General features: G+C 42.5%; 1 protein-coding gene across 1 annotated transcript in view; it reads right to left on the bottom strand.

The window, feature by feature from the left end:
- camkvl (CaM kinase-like vesicle-associated, like) overlaps positions 1-25,037 on the bottom strand; it is a 78,200-nt gene that overhangs the window by 3,125 nt on the left and 50,038 nt on the right. Inside the window, exons 2-11 of the mRNA XM_029124349.2 lie at positions 20,682-20,788; positions 17,903-18,034; positions 17,157-17,231; positions 15,041-15,179; positions 11,973-12,093; positions 8,700-8,775; positions 5,989-6,125; positions 5,516-5,594; positions 4,806-4,893; positions 115-202 (exon numbers count right to left, since the gene is read on the bottom strand). Of these exons, the coding sequence (XP_028980182.2) occupies positions 115-202; positions 4,806-4,893; positions 5,516-5,594; positions 5,989-6,125; positions 8,700-8,775; positions 11,973-12,093; positions 15,041-15,179; positions 17,157-17,231; positions 17,903-18,034; positions 20,682-20,776 (1,030 nt within the window). The 5' untranslated portion in view covers positions 20,777-20,788. The remainder of the gene's footprint in view (positions 1-114; positions 203-4,805; positions 4,894-5,515; positions 5,595-5,988; positions 6,126-8,699; positions 8,776-11,972; positions 12,094-15,040; positions 15,180-17,156; positions 17,232-17,902; positions 18,035-20,681; positions 20,789-25,037) is intronic.

The raw sequence follows: 25,037 nt of genomic DNA, 5'->3' as shown, positions 1-25,037 counted from the left end.
CTCCCTGCTGGCCCCCACCTCCTCCCTGCTGGCCCCCACCTCCTCCCTGCTGGCCCCCACCTCCTCCCTGCTGGCCCCCACCTCCTCCCTGCCGGCCCCCACCTTCTAATCCACCCTGACTTCCCGCTTCTCTGGCTGCTTCCGATGCAGCGGCTTCAGATGCACGAAGACGCTGCATGAATGTGGTCACTCTGATGGCTTTCTGTTAGAGAGAGGGAACAACAGAGAGAGATGGAGAGATGGAGAAAGGGAAGAGAGACGGAGAGAGAAAGAGAAAGAGGGAAGAAGAGAAGAGAGGGAGAGAGAGAGAGCAAGAGCAAATGATTGAAGAGAGTGGAAGAAAGAGAGAGGAAGACAGAAAGGAAGTGATGAAGAAAGGGGTAATGAGGAAAGAAAGAATGGGAGAAAGAGAGAAGACAGATAGAGAGAGAAAGGGGGAGATTGATAGAGGGAGAAAGGGGGAGATTGATAGAGGAAAATAAATGTAGTCAGACCAGACTTCCTTGGATGCACTGTGCCATCCCACATGACATCTTCAGTGTAACCTTGGGCATGTACAGTATATTTGAGTCTTATTGGGAGGTAATATGGAGACATATTTAGCAATGGAGCACTGATATCTACAGTATCAGTGACGTGAAGCAGTAACAAACACCACACACAGAGCTGGAGGAGGAGAGAAGTTGACTATCACAACTCTCGGATTACTTTCTGACCTGCAACAAGGATTGCATGTGAATTAACTCAATGATCAATGGCTCTAAAAAAGATCTTATGAGAAATATCTGGTGTGATTTTTTTCATTGGCTGTCTAAATGCAGCTAATGAAGAACAGAATATGGGTCAATGAACCAGGAGCCCACGTGAGTCGCGTCAATGAACCAGGAGCCCACGTGAGTCGCGTCAATGAACCAGGAGCCCAAGTGAATCACGTCAATGAACCAGGAGCCCACGTGAATCACGTCAATGAACCAGGAGCCCACGTGAGTCGCGTCAATGAACCAGGAGCCCACGTGAGTCACGTCAATGAACCAGGAGCCCACGTGAGTCGCGTCAATGAACCAGGAGCCCACGTGAGTCGCGTCAATGAACCAGGAGCCCACGTGAATCACGTCAATGAACCAGGAGCCCACGTGAATCACGTCAATGAACCAGGAGCCCACGTGAATCACTGCATCTCAGTACTCCAGTGGCCTCCTCTCATCCGCTCCTATCCCTCTCTCCTTCATCTGCATTGACTCTGGCAAAGCTGAACAGGAAAAAGGATAACCCTCTACAGCCTCAGGCCTTTTGTCTTCCATCTAACCTGCGTTACCCAGATCAGGCAGGGAGGAAGAAGGCAAGCTGGAGGCCTCAGTGTGAGCCTTATTTGATCTAATAGAAATTGGGGTAATGTAGTAATCTAATAGAAATTGTTGTAATGATTATGTTATAATGAGTGTACTGATAAAATTAGGACGTGACATCACAGCAACTTTGAGAAAGAACACTTCATATTGGAGTATTGTAATTCGAGTCGGTCTGTACATATTCACAACACTATCAAACCATCTCACTCTTCGCTGAATACGTGGCCATTAAATAACGAGCCATATCCACAAATCAAAGAGTGCAAGAGCTTGAATTTGTGCCTATGGAATCTGTCAGTACAATCTAGCAAACCCTGTTCAGCTTTGAACAATGACTTCCACTTTAAGGGCACGTCATTAGGACGAGGCCATTTTATACAGATGAACGATAAGAAACGAGGAACGGAAGCTAGGAAGCCATTTGAGATGCACCTAAAGAAGTGAGGTGGGGCAGAGTGGATGAAACTCTTGCGGGATTGGCTGAGAGACAGTGGGCTGGATCGGAGTGGGAGAGGCTTAGAGAAGAGAGACTCCTCATCCCACCAATCAGACATGACCACACGTTTCCTGTCCAACAAACTGGTAGCTCTCATCAGGGGGAGGATCATAAGGATTCTTCCCAAATGGCATCCTATACTCAATGTAGTGCACTATTTCTGGCCAGGGTCTATGGGAATAGGGTGCCATTGGATGACGAACACTCCCAATCTGATTACCAAGCCAAGAGAAACGTGGTAATGACGGAACAAACGAGTGATTGTGCCATGTTGATTGGCGCATGTGTGTGAGTGCGTGTGAGCAGGTCTTTCTTGCTCTCCTCTCTCCAGACTGATAACTACAGTACCTTCAGCTCCTAGGAACCACATGCAGAGGGAGAGAGAGGGTCAGGACGTTACTCAAGGTGCTGAAAACCTGGATATCCTTCATCATCACCATCATCATCGCTATACACCAGGATATCCTTCATCATCACCATCTTCATCACTATACACCAGGATATCCTTCGTCATCACCATCATCATCACTATACACCTGGATATCCTTCGTCATCACCATCGTCATCACTATACACCTGGATATCCTTCGTCATCACCATCGTCATCACTATACACCTGGATATCCTTCATCATCACCATCGTCATCAGTATACACCTGGATATCCTTCGTCATCACCATCATCATCACTATACACCTGGATATCCTTCATCATCACCATCATCATCACTATACATCAGGATATCCTTCATCATCGCTATACACCAGGATATCCTTCATCATTACCATTATCATCTCTATAAACCTGGATATTCTTCATCACCACCATCATCATGACTATACACCTGCATATTCTTCATCATTACCATCATCATCACTATACACCTGGGTATTCTTCATCATCGCAATGAAACCAGGATATCCTTCATCACCACCACCATCATCACTATACACCTGGATATTCTTCATCATCGCTATACACCTGGATATCCTTCATCACCACCATCATCAGTGAGTTGATTAGGAGACTACTGGCAGTCTAGATAAAGAAATCCTATATATTTTATACAGATATACAGTAATTGTTATTAAATATTTGCACCCACGTTTTCTCAATACTTTAAGAAAATATAAACTGATCAACTTTTGAAATAATGAACGAGATTTCTGTCTGTATTTTCAAGAAAAACCAATGCAGGTGTGTGGGTGGGATCATGGTTTGTTTTTCACTAATGGTGACCCTGGAGAGGACTGAAGGCTGTGGAGGCTGTTTCATAGATCAGGATAATCCTTCTGAATTATTACAGTGGTTCCCGACTCCTTACAAGCATCGAACAATACAGTAACTGTAATTGTACAGTAACAAAACTCTTGACACAGTCAGCAAAACAGAAGTGTATGCGAACCAAACTGTGAATCATTTCTCATTGCTTTCACTCAAAATGCATTCAATGAACACATTCCCCAAAATCCAAGAACTTCTTTTTCATTCAAAGTCAACCACCTACAAAACAGTATATTCACAGCACGTTTTCTCAAATGCTTACACACTGTTCACAAAACGGTCAAAAACACAGGTGAGCATTTCTGCAGTAACCAGATTGAAATAGAAAATGGTAATTATGTTAGAATATTCAGTCAATCTAAACACAGTTGATTGCAGTTTCAACTGAAAACCGACCCAAGTGTTGTACACTGTACCCTTTGAGAGAAATGGCGAATGTGTGAAAGAACTCCGGTATCAATATATCCTGGTAAGATGTCTGTTCAATAACCAAACAGGGTATTTACACATTTACACATAATGTAAAGTACTGTAAAACTATGGATTTACTGGGTTTTAGAGAGTAATGGAGATGGAAGCCAGTTAAACTGCACATAAATTCATCTTTGAGGATGAAGCTGGATTCAACCTGGCAAAAACATGCCGCAGGGGAAGAAATGTGATTGGTCAGAGAGCCACCATGGATGTCCCAGGCCAGAGAGGAGCTAACATCACAATGTGTGCAGCACTGTCCAATGATGGTTTGATGTTACACAAACCACTCATTGGCCCCTACAATACACATACAAAATTTTGTTTGAACTTATTATTTTTCCAAAGTAAAATTGACTATATGCAAAGATGTAGAAAAAATAAAGGATATTCCTTCAAATTGCTGCATTTGTGATTCATTCTTGTTCCATATACTTTATTACAGTCATTAAAGTGAGGAGTTTTTGTTATGCTGTGATCAAATACTGATTTATGTGAAAAATTATTTTAAAAACCTACAAGATAAACCTTTGTCATTTATGTAATGATCCCTGTAGTTAGTGTTTTTTAGGTCAGTGTGTTTTGAGTGACAGTGTGTTTTTCTGAGTGAGAATTGTTGCCAGTGTTTTGGTGGAACAAGCTTGTTTTGAAACATGTATGAAGCGTTTTGGTGGCTTTAGTGAGTTTTGGGGGTGTTTTGCAACGATGCATGTTGGTAATGCCCAATGTGTGAAGAGTTCTGTTATTGTGGTTTCAGTATTGATCGATGTAAGCCATCGAGAAAAACTGTAAGTAGTTGGAGGCACTCTGTTCTGTGTAATTTAGTGTCACCGGCCAGCCGCCCCCAGTATATCCTGCCCAGCCCCCAGTATAACTTGCCCAGCCCCCAGTATATCCTGCCCAGCCCCCAGTATAACTTGACCAGCCCCTAGTATATCCTGCCCAGCCCCCAGTATCCTTGTAAAGGTAAAAACTTCCAGGTCTTCTCCATAACAACCTACCTGCTGTGGGCTTCAAGTAGCACTTAGCCTGGGTCCAACTGATCTAGCTACTGATGCTACTATATGCTGTTGCATTTCTTTTGGCTACACGTTTAGGATGCATGTGTGCATTTAACTGTAAAAAAACAACTGTTCCTTTAAAAAAAAAAAAACAACATTAAAAATGCAACACAGACACCCAGGATGTCCACATGGTATTCTCACCCTCCACTTGGCCTTGGCAAAGTTCTTCTCAAACTGGGCACAAACTCCATCCTTCAGGTTCTTCTCTGAGGCCCCATTACCAGCGATCCTGACAGACACAGACATGAGCAAGTGAATGGCAGTGATTCAAGGGGTTTATAGTGTGTGTCGACTGTGTGAGTCTGAATGTGTGTGTGTATGTGTGTATGTGTGTATGTGTGTGTTAGGTCTTACTGAACTCATGGGGACCAAATGTCCAAATTTGACCCATTGGGACATTTTGCCGGTCCCCGTGAGGCAAAGGTCACTTTCTGGCTCAGGGTTTAGGTTTAGGGTCAAACTTACAATTTATTTTATAGTTAGAATTGGGGTTTCTTCAAGGTCCAGGTGTTGCTGGTTAAGTTTAGGGTAAAGTTTAGGCATAATTGTTACTTTATTGAGGTTAAGGTTAGGTTTAGGGTTAGATTAGGGATAGGTTAAAGGTTAGGGTTAGGTTTATGGTTAAGATTAGGGCAAGGGAGCATGCAATTTCTATTTTCTGGTCCCCATGAGGGTAGCTGTACAAACTTGTGTGTGTGTGTATATGTGTGTTTGTGTTTATGTGCGTGTGTGTGTATGTATTTGTGTATGTGTGTGTGTGTGTGTGTGTGTGTATGTGTGTGTGTGTATGTAAGTGTGTGTGTATGTATTTGTGTATGTGTGTGTGTGTGTGTATGTAAGTGTGTGCTCACCACTCGTGAAACAGAGCATCTGCAGCTGTGATTCTCAGCATCTGGTCCACCTCCATTAGCCTGCAGACTAACTCCTTAGCTAAATGGGGGTATGAGGGTATGGGGTGGGGTTAAAGGGAGGGGGTGGAGTTAGAGGGAGGGGGGAGACATGGAAATGGAGGAGGGGGGAAATTGATGGGTAGAGAGGGGGGAGAGGGGAGAAAAGGGAAGACAGAAAAGAGGGAGATAAAAGAGGGTAGATCATGTAGAGGGGTAATGTAATAATGTAGATTAAGTAACAAACACTAGAGGGGTAATGTTAAAATGTAGATTACGCAACAGACACTAGAGGGGGTAATGTCTTTGACAAAGTAAATGCAGGTAAAAATTTCATTCAATAATCTTTCTCTCTTCTCTTTATTAGGCATTACCCTTCTAGTGTCTGTCTTCATCTTTATTTTCACATTTTGCTGGAAATGTTCAGAGTTGTGTACCTGGGACAGAAATGTCATCCCAGTATGGAGAGTCAAACTCAAACTCCCCGGCTACGATACGACAGAAGATGATTCGGTTGTGAAGGTCTGTGTTTTCTTCTTCTGTCTCGTCATAAAAAGGGGGGTTCCCTGACAGACTGGGAGTAGAATGGACAGGTGTTGAGATGAAGAGGATATAAATGGAGAGAAAGACAGAGATGGAGAGAAAGACAGAGATGGAGAGAAAGACAGAGATGGAGAGAAAGTAGACCGAGATGAAAAGGGAAGAGATTCAGAGAGGACAGAGTTTGAGGGAGCTGGTATTCCCATGCCCCAGTGTCTTCATTCCCTTCAGGGCATTGTGATTTAGAACTTGTGATTGGTTTAAAAATCTAAGATTGGTGTAATAACATTTATTTGATAAAGAAATGCCATTTATCTATTATATATATATTATTTATTAAAGTGTAGTAAATGTATGTACATTTTACTCTTTAAATTATAGATAAACTGCTCAAAAAAATTAAGAGAACAAGTAATCATCACAGTGTAACACCAAGTCAATTAAACTTCAGGGATAACAATCTGTCCAGTTAGGAAGCATAAGCGATTGTGAATCAATGTCACTTGTTTTGGTGCAGATGAAAGTGACAGGAGCGCAGGAGCGCTGGAGCACTGGAGAGGCAACAGCAAGACAACGCCCCAAAAGGGAATGGTTTTGCAGGTGGTGGCCACAGACAGTTGCTCTCTCCTTATTCTTCCTGACTGATTCTTCTCTAGTGTTGCGTTTTGCTAGTGTCCTTGTCACTACTGGTAGCATGAGGCGGTACCTGCAGCCCATTCAGGTCACACAGGTAGTCCAGCTCCACCAGGATGGCACATCCATACGTGCCGTCGCCAGGTTTGCTGTGTCTCCCAGTACAGTCTCAAGAGCATGGAGGAGATACCAGGAGACGGGCCGTTACATGAGGAGAGATGGACAGGGCCGTAGAAGAGCATCAATCCAGCAGCAGGACAGGTATCTGTTTCTTTGTGTAAGGAAGAACAATAGGAGCACTGCCAGAGCCCTACAAAATGACCTCCAGCGGGCTACTGGGGTGCATGTTTCTGACCAAACTCTCAGAAACAGACTCCATGAGGGTGGCATGAGGGCCTGACGTCCTCTAGTTGGACCTGTGCTCACAGCCCAGCACTGTGCAGCTCGACTGGCATTCGTCAGAGAACACCAGAATTGACATGGAACCTCTGCAACGTTATGTATCGTGCATCCGACGCCGCCAAGTAGTGCCACAGACTGTCCAGGAGCTCTCTGATGCCCTGATCCAGGTCTGGGAGGAGATCCCCCAGGACACCATCCGCCGTCTCATCAGGAGCATGCCCAGACATTGTTAGGAGTGCATCCAGGCACGTGGCATACACACTACTGAGTCACATTAAGAGTTGCTGTGTCGAAATTCACGGAAGTTGGAACAGCCTGTGATTTCAATCGTTTACTTTCATTTCTGTTTTGTTGGTTTGAATCTAGCCCTCAATCTGTTGGTGATTTTGGTTTCTATTGAAATTTTTGGTGTTCCGTCTTTACGTCATTTGGTTCTCAACGTAGTACACAACGTACAGTAAAGATTAAAATCTTAATATACTTCGTTCATCGAGACCCGATGTGTGATTTGGTGTTCCCTTAATTATTTGACTGGTGTATATTACATTTATGAAAATAATATGTATAAAATAATATTTGTCCAGACCCTTTATTTAGTACTTGGTAGAAACACTATGATCCCAGTTCTTGCCATGGGCAAGCATCCCCACTGCATGATGCTCCCACCACCACCAACTTCACAATAAGGATGGTATTAACCAGGTGATGAGCAGTGCCTTGTTTTTGCCAGACATACCACTTATTCGTTTGATTTTGATGATCAGATAATCTTTTTCCTCATGCTCTTCAGGTGATATCTCACATGCCTTTTACACAGAACTTGCTTCCGTCTAGCTACTCTACCATGAAGGTCTGATTGTTGGAGTGCTGCTGTCCTTCAGGCAGGTCATACCATCGCTGCAGACAAACCCCAAAGCTCTGTTTGTGACCATTATGTTCTTGGTCACCTCCCTGACCAGTGCCCTGGTTACCTAGTTTTGCCAGTTGGCCATCGCTAGAAAAGGTTTTGGTGGTTTTAAACGTCTTCCATTTCACAATAATATGACTGTGCTCCTGGGAACAGTCAAAGCTTCAAACAGTTTTAAAACCTCCGGAAGGTCTATGCCACAATACAGTTCTACATCAGAAGTCGGTGATGTAGAGAGGAACAATGACGTGTTGGACCTCATTGAGACAGGTCTGTCTTACTAAATGTCCAATCAATTGAATTTGCCACAGGTGCACTCCATTAAATAGTAATTATTCATTAGATAATGTAAAAACTGCAGCAACAGAACATTAAGTAGTAGATATGATTGATTAGATAATGTAAAAACTGCAACAACAGAACATTAAGTAGTAGATATGATTGATTAGATAATGTAAAAACTGCAACAACAGAACATTAAGTAGTAGATATGATTGATTAGATAATGTAAAAACTGCAACACTGCACATTAAGTTGGAGACATTATTGACTAGAAACTGTAACAACAGAACATTAACTAGCGGACACGATTAGGTAATGTATAAACTGCTGGCAAGACATTATTAAAACCATTAATTGAAACGGATGTAATCTATGAATACTCACAGTATGTACATGATGACCCCAACCGCCCAACAATCCACTGGTCGACCATACCGATGTCTGGCCACAACCTCCGGGGCTGTGAAATTCAGACAGAGACTCAGAAAGAAGGAAAGCATTTGAGGCAGGGGAAGACAGAGAGAAAACAACTAACTCGCTCCACTAATCAAACACCATTGTGAATTATTCTTTATCTCCTCTCCATGTCCAATCTCTCCTCTCCTTGTTCCATCTCTCCTCTCCTTGTCCCATCTCTCCTCTCCTTTCCTTGTCCCATCTCTCCTCTCCTCTCCTTGTCCCATCTCTCCTCTCTTTTCATCCCCTTATCTCTTCCCTCCCTCTGTCCCACCTTACTATCTTCTCTTTTCTCTCCTGTGATATATGTTATAACAGGGCCATGATATCTATTATAACAGGGCCATGATGTCTGGTATAGCAATGCCATAATATCTGTTAAAGCAAGGCTGTGATATATGTTATAGGAAGGCCATTATATCTGTTATAGCAAGGCCATGATATCTTTTATAACAGGGCCATGATATCTGTTATAGAAAGGCCATGATATCTGCTATAACAAGGCCATGATATCTGTTATAGAAAGGCCATGATATCTGTTATATCAAGACCTATAATTCTGTTATAGCAAGGCCATGATATCTGTTATAGAAAGGCAGTGATATCTGTTATAGCAAGGCCATGATATCTGTTATAGCAAGGCCATGATATCTGTTATAGCAAGGCCATGATATCTTTTATAACAGGGCCATGATATCTGTTATAGAAAGGCCATGATATCTGTTATAGCAAGGCCATGATATCTGTCATAGCAAGGCTGTGATGCCTGTTATAGCAAGGCCATGATATCTGTTATAGCAAGGCCATGATATCTGTTATAGCAAGGCCATGATATCTTTTATAACAGGGCCATGATATCTGTTATAGAAAGGCCATGATGCCTGCAATAAAAAGGCCATGATATCTGTTATAGCAAGGCTGTGATGTCTGTTATAGCAAGGCCATGATATCTGTTATAGCAAGGCTGTGATATCTTTTATAACAGGGCCATGATATCTGTTATAGAAAGGCCATTATATCTGTTATTTCAAGCCCATGATGTCTGCTATAACAGGGCCATGATATCTGTTATAGTAAGGCTGTGATATCTGTTATAACAGGGCCATGATGTTTGTCATAACAGGTCCATGATATCTGTTATAACAGGGCTATGATATCTGCTATAGTAAGGCCATGGTGTTTTGTTTCTTGTTTTTTTGGTTGGGTCTATTAGTGTTGGGGCTACATGTGGTCTATTTGGGTTCACAGCCCCAAACCCATCTGTTTTAATAAGGTTGTCTCTAGTTGCATCTCTCTAGAATTGAGCTTTGTTAAGGTCTGGAAGTTGCTTTCCTAAAGTGGGTTAGAAATTCAACAGATTTTTTCTGGACACTGATGAATTGTGGGTACAGTCCTAATTCAACCCTGTAGTATTGTGAGGTGTGCATTTTATTCAGAGAATACTTTAGCATGCATTCTCAATTGGGTCTCTCACTATGCTACCTCACTCTCCTTTCTTCTCTCTGTCCTACCTAACTCTCCCTTCATCTCTTCTCTCTGTCCTACCTAACTCTCCCTTCATCTCTTCTCTCTGTCCTCCCTCACTCTCCCTTCGTCTCTTCTCTGTCCTCCCTCACTCTCCCTTCGTCTCTTCTCTCTGTCCTACCTCACTTTCCTCTCTTCTCTCTGTCCTACCTCACTCTCCCATCCTGTCTTCTCTCTGTCCTACCTCACTTTCCTCTCTTCTCTCTGTCCTCCCTCACTTTCCTCTCTTCTCTCTGTCCTACCCCACTTTCCTCTCTTCTCTCTGTCCTCCCTCACTTTCCTCTCTTCTCTCTGTCCTCCCTCACTTTCCTCTCTTTTCTCTGTCCTCCCTAACTCTCCCTTCTTCTCTTCTCTCTGTCCTACCTCACTCTCCTTTCCTCTCTTCTCTCTGTCCTACCTAACTCTCCCTTCTTCTCTCAGTTTTGGCCATCTTTTCATTCTTCTAATTAATGTCTTTTGCCCAGTTCGATTAAAGTTAATTTATTTCCCTAACCTCACTCTATCCTTCCTTTCATCTCACAATATTTATTTGTTTCATTTTAATATAATGTCTCTGGTGTGAATTACTGACCTGTCTATGGGGTCAGGTTAGAGCCAAATGTTGCACATTCACAGAATGGCTTGGCCAAGCAAGACTGAACATTGCAGAGCGAGCAGAGTACTTGGCTTGCAAGCAGAGATTTATTGCCTCTTGCTCACAAACTATGCTGTGCCCACACAGACAGCATTGAGCACAGAAATTACACTTGAGAGGTTGCAAGTATTATAAGGAGAAAGCCAAAAATCCCAGTTGCACGCAGTAAATTAGTCTGAAAGCAGATGTTTATTCCCCACAGTAGAAGTATTCATCAAAGGCAAGAATTCTCTGAGGTTTCTGTACTTTCAAACAAGGTTAACAGCACGACTAAACTTTCATGGCTTTGCTCTTGGAGTAATCTAAGTCTGCATCTTCAGCCGGTATTTGGTTTGCAGATTTCCGTCTGGGAGAATAAGCGAGGAGGCAGCTCATACTGTAACTACTAGTTTGGTCATTACTTATCAGAAAAGTTAATCAGGCTATAACACGGCTCAGTCAATGAATCAATTTTTTTAAACATGATTGTAGCAGCGTATCAGCAGACTGAGGACGGCAGTATACTGGCAATGAACGGCAGTATACTGGCAATGAACGGCAGTATACTGGCAATGAACGGCAGTATACTGTCAATGAACGGCAGTATACTGTCAATGAACGGCAGTATACTGTTAATGAACGGCAGTATACTGGCAATGAACGGCAGTATACTGTCAATGAACGGCAGTATACTGTCAATGAACGGCAGTATACTGTCAATGAACGGCAGTATACTGGCAATGAACGGCAGTATACTGGCAATGAACGGCAGTATACTGGCAATGAACGGCAGTATACTGGCAATGAACGGCAGTATACTGGCAATGAACGGCAGTATACTGGCAATGAACGGCAGTATACTGGCAATGAACGGCAGTCAGCAGATATCTATATAATGCCTTTCAGTATTTCTTAACGCACAAATGTGGGAAAACTGTTTAAATGTGTCAGTGTAATATTACTGCACTATAATGATAGGAGAAGGATGAAAGGAAACAGGAAGAGGAGGTGGAAAAAAGAGAGAGTCACAGAGAGACAGAGACACATAGAGAGAGGAACCTTACCAAGGTATTCAGGTGTTCCACAAGGTTCTGTTATGGAACCATTCTCAAATTTGGAAAGATAGAAATCACGCAGAACCACTTTGTTGTGATTGTTCTCTGTGTAGTACATCAAGTTCTCCAACTAGAAAACCACAAAAACAGATTCATGAACCTGGAGCGTTCACGCACACACACATCTTACACAAAAACACACATACACGTCCTCACACACAAAAACACACATACACGTGTCCTCACACACAAAAACACACATACACATGTCCTCACACACAAAAAAACACACATACACACGTCCTCATACACACAAAAACACGCATACACATGTCCTCACACACAAAAACACACATTCACATGTCCTCACAAACAAAAACACACATACACGTGTACTCACACACACAAAAACACACATACACATCCTCACACACACAAAAACACACATACACATGTACTCACACACAGACGCAGAAGACACAATATTATCTTTACCATAACCTGCATTATAACCTGCATTGTAACCTGCATTGTAACCTGTACTGTAACCTGTACTATAAACTGTATTATAACATGTAATATAACCTGTATTATATCGTGTACTATAACCGTACTATAATCTGTATTATAACCTGTATTATAACCTGTATTATAACCAGCATTAACACCTGTATTATAACCTGTATTACAACTTGCTTTAAAACCTGTAATTTAACCTCTATTATAACCTGCATTAAAACATGTAATATAACCTGTATTATAACCTGTATTAAAACATGTAATATAACCTGTATTATAACCTGCATTAAAACATGTAATATAACCTGTAGTATAACCTGTATTATAACCTGCATTAAAACCTGTACAAGAAACTGTAGTATAACCTGTATTAAAACCAGCATTAACACCTGTATTATAAACTGTATTATATCCTGTAGTATAAGCTGTATTATAACATTTTAGTAAACACCAGTATATAATAAATTTACTGTTAGTAGACACCAGTAGATAAAAATCAAATGACTGTTAGTAGACACCAGTAGATAATAAATCAAATGACTGTTAGTAGACACCAGTAGATAATAAATCAAATGACTGTTAGTAGACACCAGTAGATAATAAATCAAATGACTGTTAGTAGACACCTGCAGATAATACATAAACTGTTAGTAGACACCTGAAGATAATACTTAAACTGTTAGTAGACACCTGTAGATAATACATATAATGACTGTTAGTAGACACCTGTAGATAATAGATAAAATGACTGTTAGTAGACACCTGTAGATAAAACATAAACTGTTAGTAGACACCTGTAGGAAATAAATAAAATGACTGTTAGTAGACAACTAGAGATAATAAATAAACTGTTAGTAGACACCTGTAGGTAATAAATAAAATGACTGTTAGTAGACACCAGGAGATAATAAATAAAATGACTGTTAGTAGACACCAGTAGATAATAAATAAAGTGACTGTTAGTAGACACCATTATATAATAAATAAAATGACTGTTAGTAGACACTTGTAGATAATAAATAAAATGACTGTCAGTAGACACCAAGAGATAATAAATAAAATTATTGTTAGTAGACACCAGTAGATAATAAATAAAATGACTGTTAGTAGACACCTGTAGATAATAAATATAATAACTGTTAGTAAACACCAGTAGATGGCTCCTGAAGCCAAGGAGACACTGTTGAAAAGTAGACATGATTATCATTATGCAGATGATGTTGGGGATCTAATGCTGTGTGTGAGTGTGTGAGGCTTTGTGTATGTGAGGCTTTGTGTATGTGAGGCTTTGTGTATGTGAGGCTTTGTGTATGTGTGTGTGTGTATGTGAGGGTGTGTGTGTGTGTGTGTCACAGGGGACTGTATTAATGGTAGCCATAAAACATTTACAAATGTTTGCTGCTGCGCTGGGAAGGGTATAGTCATTAGTGGAGATGGCAGTCTCTGTGTGTGTGTCTGAGTGTGTGTCTGAGTGTGTGTGTCTGTGTGTGTGTGTGTCTGAGTGTGTGTGTCTGTGTGTGTGTCTGAGTGTGTGTCTGAGTGTGTGTCTGAGTGTGTGTCTGAGTGTGTGTGTCTGTGTGTGTGTGTTTGAGTTTGTGTGTCTGAGTGAGTGTGCCTGAGTGTGTGTGTCTGTGTAAGTCTGTGTTTGGTTAACAGCATGTTATGTGTCTCAGTAGAGGCTGTGTTCACTAAATAGAGGAGATTATCTTTCTTGGGCAAGATGAGGGGGAGATACTTACATGAGGGGGAGATACTTAAATGAGGGGAGACATTTAGCGTCAGGAGGGACTCCCAAATGGAACCCTACTGATATAGCACACTACTTCTAACCAGAGGATGAACATTTAATCCCAGCTCTCCTGCTTGTATGTACAAATATTCAAACACACAGACTCACATTTAATACCAGCTCTCCTGCTTGTATGTACAAAAATTCAAACACACAGACTCACATTTAATCCCAGCTCTCCTGCTTGTATGTACAAAAATTCAAACACACAGAGCCTCACATTCATATGCACAAACACCCACTCGCCAACAATTATCAGTTATAAACATATTTATTTTTCCATCCTTGAAGGGACCAGAAAAAAGTGATATTTATTTTTCCATTTTCCCCATTAACCATAACATAACATTCCCCTGAATAACCTAACCTTTATGCCTAAACTTAACCTAACTTTAATATCTAGCCCCACATCTTAGCCTTTTCTAGTTGTGAGTCTAGGATCACAATGGGGATCAAATTGTCAGTTTTGTTTTAGTATCGTCAAAGGTACAGAAAAACCAGGATCACACGAACACACAGACAGACTGAAAGATGGATTGAGAGACAGACTGACGCTCAGACTGACACACAGACTAAAAGATAGACAGACAGACTGACACACAGACTGACAGAGAGACACTCAGACGGCCCCCCATTCTGACACACAGACTGACAGACAGACACACAGACTGATAGACAGACACTCAGACTGACAGACAGACTCTCAGACTGACACAGACCGACAGACAGACTGACACACGGACTGACACAGACTGACAGACCGCGGTACCTTGAGGTTTCTGTGGACTATGTTCAGTGAGTGTAGGTAGGCCACAGCCTCCAGAACTTGTCTGATGACGTTGGAGGCATCTCTCTCCGTGTAGTTGCCCTGGTCCAGGATCCAGTCAAACACATCACCACCCGTAGCCCTGCAATGCACTCACCTTGTTATTAAGGCAATAAGGCCTGTGGGTAGATGGATGAGTGAATAGAATTACACCAGGTCCCCTGCTGCCTCTGTCTCCCCCAGCTCTCCCCCCTCTCTCCTCTCTCTCTGCTCTCATCTCCCTCCACTCTCATCTCTCCCCCCTCTCTCCTCTCTCTCTCCTCTCATCTCCCTCCACTCTCATCTCTCCCCCCTCTCTCCTCTCCCCCCTCTCTCCTCACATCTCTCTCTCCTCTCATCTCTCTCTCCCTCTCATCTCTCTCTCCCTCTCATCTCTCTCTCCTTCTCATCTCTCTCCCTCTCCTCTCTCTCCCTCTCATCTCTCTCTCCCTCTCATCTCTCTCTCCCTCTCACCTCTCTCTCCCCTCGCCCCCCCTTTCATCTCTCTCTCCACTTTCATCTCTCTCTCCACTCTCATCTCTCCCTCACCTGTCTTTTATTGCTTCATCTCTCTCTCCGCTGCTGTTTCAATCAATGTTTTTTTCAAATCCAGACACACTGTCTTTGTAAAGCACAATATAAGGTTTTTCACGAAAGTTAACACATTTCCTGAATGTGTCACTACAGACAGGTGGTTAGAGTCACTACAGACAGGTGGTTAGAGTCACTACAGACAGATGGTTAGTCACTACAGACAAGTAGTCAGAGTCACTACAGACAGGTGGTTAGTCACTACAGACAGGTGGGTAGAGTCACTACAGACAGGTGGTTAGGCATGGTGGAGACGTCATAATGACATCAGACATGGTGGAGACGTCATAATGATATCAGACATGGTGGAGACGTCATAATGACATCAGACATGGTGGAGACGTCATAATGACATCAGACATGGTGGAGACGTCATAATGATATCAGACATGGTGGAGACGTCATAATGATATCAGACATGGTGGAGACGTCATAATGACATCAGACATGGTGGAGACATCATAATGACATCAGACATGGTGGAGACGTCATAATGATATCAGACATGGTGGAGACGTCATAATGACATCAGACATGGTGGAGTCATCATAATAACATCTGACATGGTGGAGACGTCATAATGACATCAGACACGATGGATTTGGTCCTGTCTCTATAAAAAATTAATAAGATTCATAAAATTGAACATTAAAAGAAAGTATTAAAGGTAATGTTATTTTGTATGTAATGGTGCATGTTTTGTTCATATACCTGGACTAGTAAAATAGATAAAATCTGCTTTATAATGTGTATGGTTTAGTATCTCTAGTTAAATGTGTTTAGTTCAATATCTCATGTTCAATATAAGCTTCAAATCTCTTGTTTAATATCTCTTGTTAAGTATATCTTATTCAATATCTCCTGTTTAGTATTTTCTTTATAATGTTTAATATCTTCTGTTTAATATCTTCAATTTAATATGTCCTGTGTAATGTGTCCTGTTCATTATCTGCTGTTAAATGTCTGGTGTTTACAGTTTCATATCCTGAGTCATCCAATATATCCCATAATCTGTTTTAAACCAATTATTAAAACAATCATAGCCTTCCAATAGGAGCTCTCCGATTCCAGGGTGAACCCAACCAGCAGTTTGACCCTAAACCACTTGATTAGAAGTGCAGGTTTGAGGCTGTTCTGGTGTTTTGTGTTCGTGTGCATTTCTGTGTGTGTGTGTGACTACCAAATAGGGCCAGAACCAGGGGAAACTCTTAGGGTCCACTGTACTCATGAGTGAAGCTTTAGTTTAATTCATTTCATATGGAGTCAAACCTCTGAAGGTGTTGGTAGACATACAGAGCAAGGCAGGGAGGAGAGAGGAGAAGAGGAAAGGAGAAAAGAGGAGGGAAAAGAGAAAAGTACAGGGGAGGAGAGAGGAGAAGAGGGAAGGAGGGGTAGGAGAGAAAAGGAGAGAAGCCAATTGGAGGAGAGAAATAATCGACAGTCTGTCCTTGAAGGTGGGGAATTCAGTTGACACACACACATGACTCACAGCTCCTGGATGATGAAGAATTCTTTCTTCGTCTCAAATGTGTCGATCAGTTGGAGGATGTTTGGGTGGTTCACCCTGCAAAAATCCGAGAAGGAGATATATGTGTCAGGAAGAACCCTGTCTGATGAAGGATGTGTCAGGAAGAACCCTGTCTGATGAAGGATGTGTTAGGAAGAACCCCTGTCTGATGAAGGATGTGTTAGGAAGAACCCCCGTTTGAAGAAGGATGTGTCAGGAAGAACCTCCCTCTGATGAATGACGTGTCAGGAAGAACCCCCGTCTGATGAAAGATTGTCACAGGAAGAACCCCCGTCTGATGAAGGAAGTGTCAGGAAGAACCCCCGTCTGATGAAGGATGTGTCAGGAAGAACCCCCGTCTGATGAAGGATGTGTCAGGAAGAACCCCCGTCTGATGAAGGATGTGTCAGGAAGAACCCCCGTCTGATGAAGGATTGTCACAGGAAGAACCCCCGTCTGATGAAGGATGTGTCAGGAAGAACCCCCGTCTGATGAAGGATGTGTCAGGAAGAACCCCCGTCTGATGAAGGATGTGTCAGGAAGAACACCTTGTCCAGAAAACACTGAGAAACAGATGATTCTGACACTGCAGGACTTAGTAGTGTGACATATGTAGGTTTTAGTAGGTGTCAAGTATTAAGCTAGTAAATCACTCAACTCCTACTGCAATAGAGGATGTGGAGGGGCATAGATACAAATAGACTGGGTAGGCCTCTCTGATGACTTACATTTTGAGGATCAGAATTTCATTCTTTGCAGCCTTGCGTACTTTCCTTCCGTCCTTCTTGAAAAACTTCTTACAGACAAAGACCTTGTTAGTCTGTCGATCTTTGGCCAGACACAGCTCACAGAACTCCTTCCTATAAAAAGAAGGAGAAGGAAAGAGAAGTGAGAGAGAGGGAAAAAGAGACAGAAAGAAGAACAGAGGGGAGTGAGAGGATAGAGAGGGAAAGAGTAGAGAGTTGAGAAAAAGGGAGGAGAGAATGAAGGAGAGGGGATGGAGAGGTACAAGGAGAGTGAGAGAGAGACAGGATGGAGACAAGTCAGGATATAATCATTTGAAAGCAGCCCTGATTGTTTCTGCTCTCAGTAATTCTCTGTGAACAACAGTCAGCTTGGGGCCATAGTAGCAGACACTCAGAGACAAACAGCTTGACAATTATTCCAGCAAACAACACTAAGTAATAAGTGACATGGAAACACAGAGACAGAAATATGACACGTGGCCAAAACCCGTTCCTGTCTAGAACAGCATTAGTTCACAGGGAGTTTCATAGGGACTTGAATGTATTGTAGACGGATAACAGAAGGACTGAGAACCGCAACTCAAAGCAAAAGAATATTTCTTTCCACAAGGCCAGGGTGGCGTGCTATGAAACACGAAGCATGGATGAACCCAGCACAATTACGTCAGGAACAGAAGCCATGAATGCAACACATTTCAGTGAACAGTCAGAGCGCATAATGTTGGTGAAATGTGGTGAAAGGATTTAATTACACTGAGCTGAATGGAGATTGTTGACTCTCCTACTGGCTAGAGATAGACCTAAACACAACAGCAATTAACACTAGTAGTAAAGACTACACACAACACAAACAATAAAGCACTATAGACCACAAAACAACAATATTTCACACCACACAACAATAATAAACACTATATAAAAAAATACTACACACTACGCAAAAACAATAAACAGGACATAATAAATACAACACACTAAATGAGAAACAAGAGCGTTTACAGTGAGTACCAAACGGACACAGAGATACTCAACACCCCTCAACACTGACTGATGTCAGAAGAACGTAAAGATGCCTGAAGAGGAAGTTCATTCCAGATGTCAACAATCAGCACACATGCAAGAATACACACACCCACACACACACACACCCACACACACACACACACACACACACACCCACACACACACACACACACCCACACACACCCACACACACACCCACACACACACACACACACACACACACAGACACACACCCACACACACACACACACACACAGACACACACCCACACACACACACGCACAGACACACAGACACACACACACGCACAGACACACACCCACACACACACACGCACAGACACACAGACACACACACACACGCACAGACACACACCCACACACACACACGCACAGACACATACCCACACACACACACGCACAGACACACACACACACACACACACACGCACAGACACACAGACACACACACGCACAGACACACAGACACACACACACACACACTACCACCACTATAAATGATAACCTGCATATCAAGACAATAAACAAATGGAGAAAACAATATGCAGACAAATGCCATCACCAATCCCCCATTGATCTCATACCCACCCACCCTTTAACCTCAGGGTTTGATTACAGATCCAGCCTTTAACCTCAGGGTTTGATTACAAATCCACCCTTTAACCTCAGGGTTTGATTACAGATCCAGCCTTTAACCTCAGGGTTTGATTACAAATCCACCCTTTAACCTCAGGGTTTGATTACAGATCCAGCCTTTAACCTCAGGGTTTGATTACAGATCCACCCTTTAACCTCAGGGTTTGATTACAGATCCAGCCTTTAACCTCAGGGTTTGATTACAAATCCACCCAAATGAAGACTTATCACTGTCCCAACTTGCAGAGAAAACTGAGTAGAGAATGTGAGAGTTGTGTGTGAGTGTTGTGTGTGAGTGTTGTGTGTGTCTAAGCAGCATTTGTGTAAAGGGCCTGTGTGTGTGTAAGTGTGTGCATACATTGTGTGTGTTGATGTGTGTGTGTTATGTAAATCATGGGTGTATCACTCAGGTCCAGATGTTAGGGTTGCCATATGGCACAGCACAATGAGCTGGGTGCGTGTGTGTGTTAGTGTGTGTGTTAGTGTGTGTTAGTGTGTGTGTTAGTGTGTGTGTTAGTGTGTGTGTGCTAGTGTGTGTGTTAGTGTGTGTGTTAGTGTGTGTGTTAGTGTGTGTGTTTCACAGCTTTCTGACTACATGTCCTAGTTCTCTTATTTTACAGAAGGTGAGCCAGGAGCTGTGGGGGGGCAGAGAGGAATGGAGAGGGAAGTGGGAGGGAGGATGATAAGACAAGAGGGGAGGGAGGGGAGAGAGGAGAGGAAGGGAAAGGGGAGTGAGGAGAAGGAGGGAGAGGGGAGGGGAGTGAGGAGAAGGAGGGAGAGGGGAGGGGAGTGAGGAGAAGGAGGGAGAGGGGAGGGGAGTGAGGAGAAGGAGGGAGAGGGAAGGGGAGGGAGGAGAAGGAGGGAGAGGAGAGGGGAGGGAGGAGAAGAACCCATCTATCTACAGCTGTATTGAGGAAAAGCCATAGTGTTTACAGTGTATCTTCAGTTCTGGTATTTAATTGTACTGATGCTTTGAGAACTCTAATATAAATGTACGGACATTTTGAGAACCTGTATATACTTGAATTAAAGGTGAATATTTTGAGAACTGTATATGAACGTTTTTTTTAAATGGTACTTACGCTTTAAGAACCTGGCCAATCTCATACTTGTCAGTGACATCAGAGATACTGTCTAGGTTCCGCCCATCACGCAGGGCAAGGCACCCAAATGGCATGGCGGCATCCACCTATCAGGGACAAGAGTTGCACTGTCAGTCAACCCATTCACCTATCAGAGACAAGTTACACTGTCAGTCAATAAATTCACCTATCAGAGACAAGATTTACACTGTCAATCAATCCATTCACCTATCAGATAGAACATTTACACTGTCAGTCAATCTTTTCACCTATTACAGAACTGATCACATCAAACCAGCATTGCAGTTTCCATAAAAAAATCTGCCAACCAAGAACAAGCATTACACTGGTTGTACTCATCAACCAATAAGAAAGTAATATTACAGACAGACATTAATCAAAAAGGGCACAAGTCAGTCCTTTTATTTCTGTACTCTCTAAAAAGAAAATCTTTCTGGACAGTCTTTTAAGGGTTCTTCAAATATTGAATATATAAGTTTTTTCAATGATGCTTTTTGTGATTCCTCTATGAAGTCACTTTTGAAGTATATTGTTGATTAGGTATGATCTTGAGGTACACGTAAAAGTGATTTTTTGAAAACAACTTATAGGAGATCCCCTGCAGTTCCAATTACGAACCCCTAAAGGATCCTCAGAATCTGGGTCTTCTCTAGGTTTCTTCCTTATTTTGACGCTAGCCACTGTGCATTAACTCATGTTAATTTCTCTTTTGGGTTTCAGGGTGGGAATCTGTAAAATCACTTTGTGACAACTTCTGATGTAAAACAGGCTTTATAAAATACATTTGACTGATTGATACTCCAATTACCTTTTGCTTGTTAGTCCAGCATTGGTTGTGCAGATTTTCATTGAACCACTGCAACGAACCAAAGCAAACCAACCTCTACATCCAGAAGACTGAAGTATTTTTAATGAAAACAACCCATGAAATCGGTATTCAACAGATACAGACCATCCATGGACTTCAATCTAGATTTTTCATTTATTTTGTGTCTGGCCTTTTTTTATGCTTTATTCAACAGATACAGAAGAAGAAGATAGACGTTGAGAGGAGGACAAACTAATCCATTCGGTAATAGTTCATGTGCACCAGAGGCAGCGGTTTATTCCATTACCCAACAGGCCACTATTCATTTTGTTCTAATGGACCACATCTTGGGATCAAGTCAGTAAGTCCCTAATCTCATAGCTTAGAGAGCCTTGACCCCCGACTCTATCTGAACTAATACCACTGACAAGATGTACCTAGACAGATTCATGATGCACCTAGACACAGATACAAGATGTACCTTGACACAGATACAAGATGTACCTTGACACAGATACAAGATGTACCTAGACACAGATACAAGATGTACCTTGACACAGATACAAGATGTACCTTGACACAGATACAAGATGTACCTAGACACAGATAGAAGATGTACCTTGACACAGATACAAGAAGTACCTTGACACAGATACAAAATGCACCTAGACAGATTCATGATGTACCTAGACAGATTCATGATGCACCTAGATGCAAATATCAGATGTACTTAGACACAGATACAAGATGTACCTAGACACAGATACAAGATGTGCCTAGACACAGATACAAGATGTACCTTGACACAGATACAAGATCTACCTTGACACAGATACAAGATGTACCTTGACACAGATACAAGATGTACCTAGACACAGATACAAGATGTACCTAGACACAGATACAAGATCTACCTTGACACAGATACAAGATGTACCTTGACACAGATACAAGATGTACCTAGACACAGATACAAGATGTACCTAGACACAGATACAAGATGTACCTAGACAGATTCATGATGTACCTAGACAGATTCATGATGCACCTAGATGCAAATATCAGATGTACCTTGACACAGATACCAGATGTACCTTGACACAGATACAAGATGTACCTTGACACAGATACAAGATGTACCTTGACACAGATACAAGATGTACCTAGACACAGATACAAGATCTACCTTGACACAGATACAAGATGTACCTTGACACAGATACAAGATGCACCTAGACAGATTCATGATGTACCTTGACAGATTCATGATGCACCTAGACACAGATACAAGATGTACCTAGACACAGATACAAGATGAACCTAGACACAGATACAAGATGTACCTTGACACAGATTCAAGATGTACCTTGACACAGATACCAAATGTACCAATATGTAGATGCAAGATGTACCTAAAGCAGATACCAGCTGGGATAACTTGTTTCCTGTATCATGTATCTTTCCTGTATCTCTCTTTCTCCCTGTCTATCTAGACCAAGACAACCTTCTCCCAGTATCTAAACCAGGTATAATTTCCTCCCTGTATCTAAACCAGGTATAATTTCCTCCCTGTATCTAGAGCAGGATAACTTCCTCTCTGTATCTAGACCAGGGATAACTTCCTCTCTGTATCTAGACCAGGGATAACTTCCTCTCTGTATCTAGACCAGGGATAACTTCCTCTCTGTATCTAGACCAGGGATAACTTCCTCTCTGTATCTAGACCAGGGATAACTTCCTCTCTGTATCTAGACCAGGGATAACTTCCTCTCTGTATCTAGACCAGGGATAACTTCCTCTCTGTATCTAGACCAGGGATAACTTCCTCTCTGTATCTAGACCAGGGATAACTTCCTCTCTGTATCTAGACCAGGGATAACTTCCTCTCTGTATCTAGACCAGAGACAGCTTCCTTCCAGGTCAGTCAGGGACACAGATCTCATTGCGTGTCAGCAACAGAAACAAAGCTTCTCTGATGAAGTTTGAAATCTCTGAACAGACGGCCTTCCTATGATGGAACCAACTGTTTCTCTGTCGATCCCTAAAGCAGACATTTCTATTGGTCAGGATTTCTGTCTCTTGCCGGTTGTTTGTCTGTCTGTCTCCATCAGCCTGTCTGTTTTTCTGTCTCTCTTCTGTTTGTCTATCTATTTCCCTCCCATCTGTCTGTCTCCCGTCTGTTGATTCATTTGGGTAAGAACGGTCTGTCAGTCCCAGAGCAGATGGTCTTTTAGCCCTGACTGAAGGACAGAGAGGAAACGATAATGTTACAGAGATAGAAACAAAGTATGCCAGAGGACTTGTTCTCTCTGAGGACTCAGATGCTCAGTCCCGATCCAACCCTCAGGGCACTTCCCCTAGATACTTCTTTTCTGAACATACTCCTTCCTGAACAAGACTGTTTGCCCTTTCATGGTTTCTCTAGGGAACCAGAGCTAACGCACATTGACATCCCTTACAGTGTGATGAGGACATCTGTGTGATAGTGATCTGTGTTCCTGAATAGTGAACTTTAGTGATCTGTTCCAACACAACAAACACACACCTTTCAGTTCCCAGTCTAAAGCTCTACCCAACAACATGCTAGGCTAGCTACTGCACCAATGGGTAGAACCTGATGTTGTAGTGGACAGATGGGTAGAACCTGATGTCTGATATTAGGTCTGGCATTAGGTCTGATATTAGGTCTGGTCTGGTATTAGGTTCTGTTATTAGTTCTGGTATTAGGTCTCACTCTGCCTACAGAAAAAAAAAAAGACTGAATCTCTCAGAGATGGATTACTTTAGGCTGGTTGCACTGAAAAGTGAAAAGGGACAGCTATTATGCTCAATTGATCACATTTGAGAAAAACGAATGAAAACTAAATTCAGCAATGTTAAATTTTATGCATCTGTGAGGATGTGCGTGGAGGTGGGCAGTCCTGGAGGATGTGCGTGGAGGTGGGCAGTCCTGGAGGATGTGCGTGGCCGTGGGCAGTCCATGAGGATGTGCGTGGCCGTGGGCAGTCCTGGAGGATGTGCGTGGAGGTGGGCAGTCCTGGAGGATGTGGGCAGTCCTGGAGGATGTGCGTGGAGGTGGGCAGTCCTGGAGGATGTGCGTGGCCGTGGGCAGTCCTGGAGGATGTGCGTGGCCGTGGGCAGTCCTGGAGGATGTGCGTGGAGGTGGGCAGTCCTGGAGGATGTGCGTGGAGGTGGGCAGTCCTGGAGGATGTGCGTGGCCGTGGGCAGTTTAGAGGTTGGTTCAGGTGTGAACACTCAGTCGAGCTGTGATCACTACTCTGGAGACCTTTCGGCCCGGACAAAATGTGTAGCTGAAACTATCAACTACAAACAAACCCATAGGAAAACACACACACACAAACCCATATGAAAACATACACATACACACTCAAACCCATACAAAAACACACACACTCAAACCCATACGAAAACACACTAACGCAAAAAACCCATACGAAAACAAACACACACCAATACGAACACACACAGAAACCCATATGAAAACATACACACACACACACAAACCC

The sequence above is a fragment of the Esox lucius genome, chromosome 12 (assembly GCF_011004845.1).
Source record: "Esox lucius isolate fEsoLuc1 chromosome 12, fEsoLuc1.pri, whole genome shotgun sequence".
NCBI classification, from domain to species: domain Eukaryota; kingdom Metazoa; phylum Chordata; class Actinopteri; order Esociformes; family Esocidae; genus Esox; species Esox lucius.
Note: the sequence above shows the minus strand (reverse complement) of the source record. Positions and strands in the feature narration are given on the sequence as shown.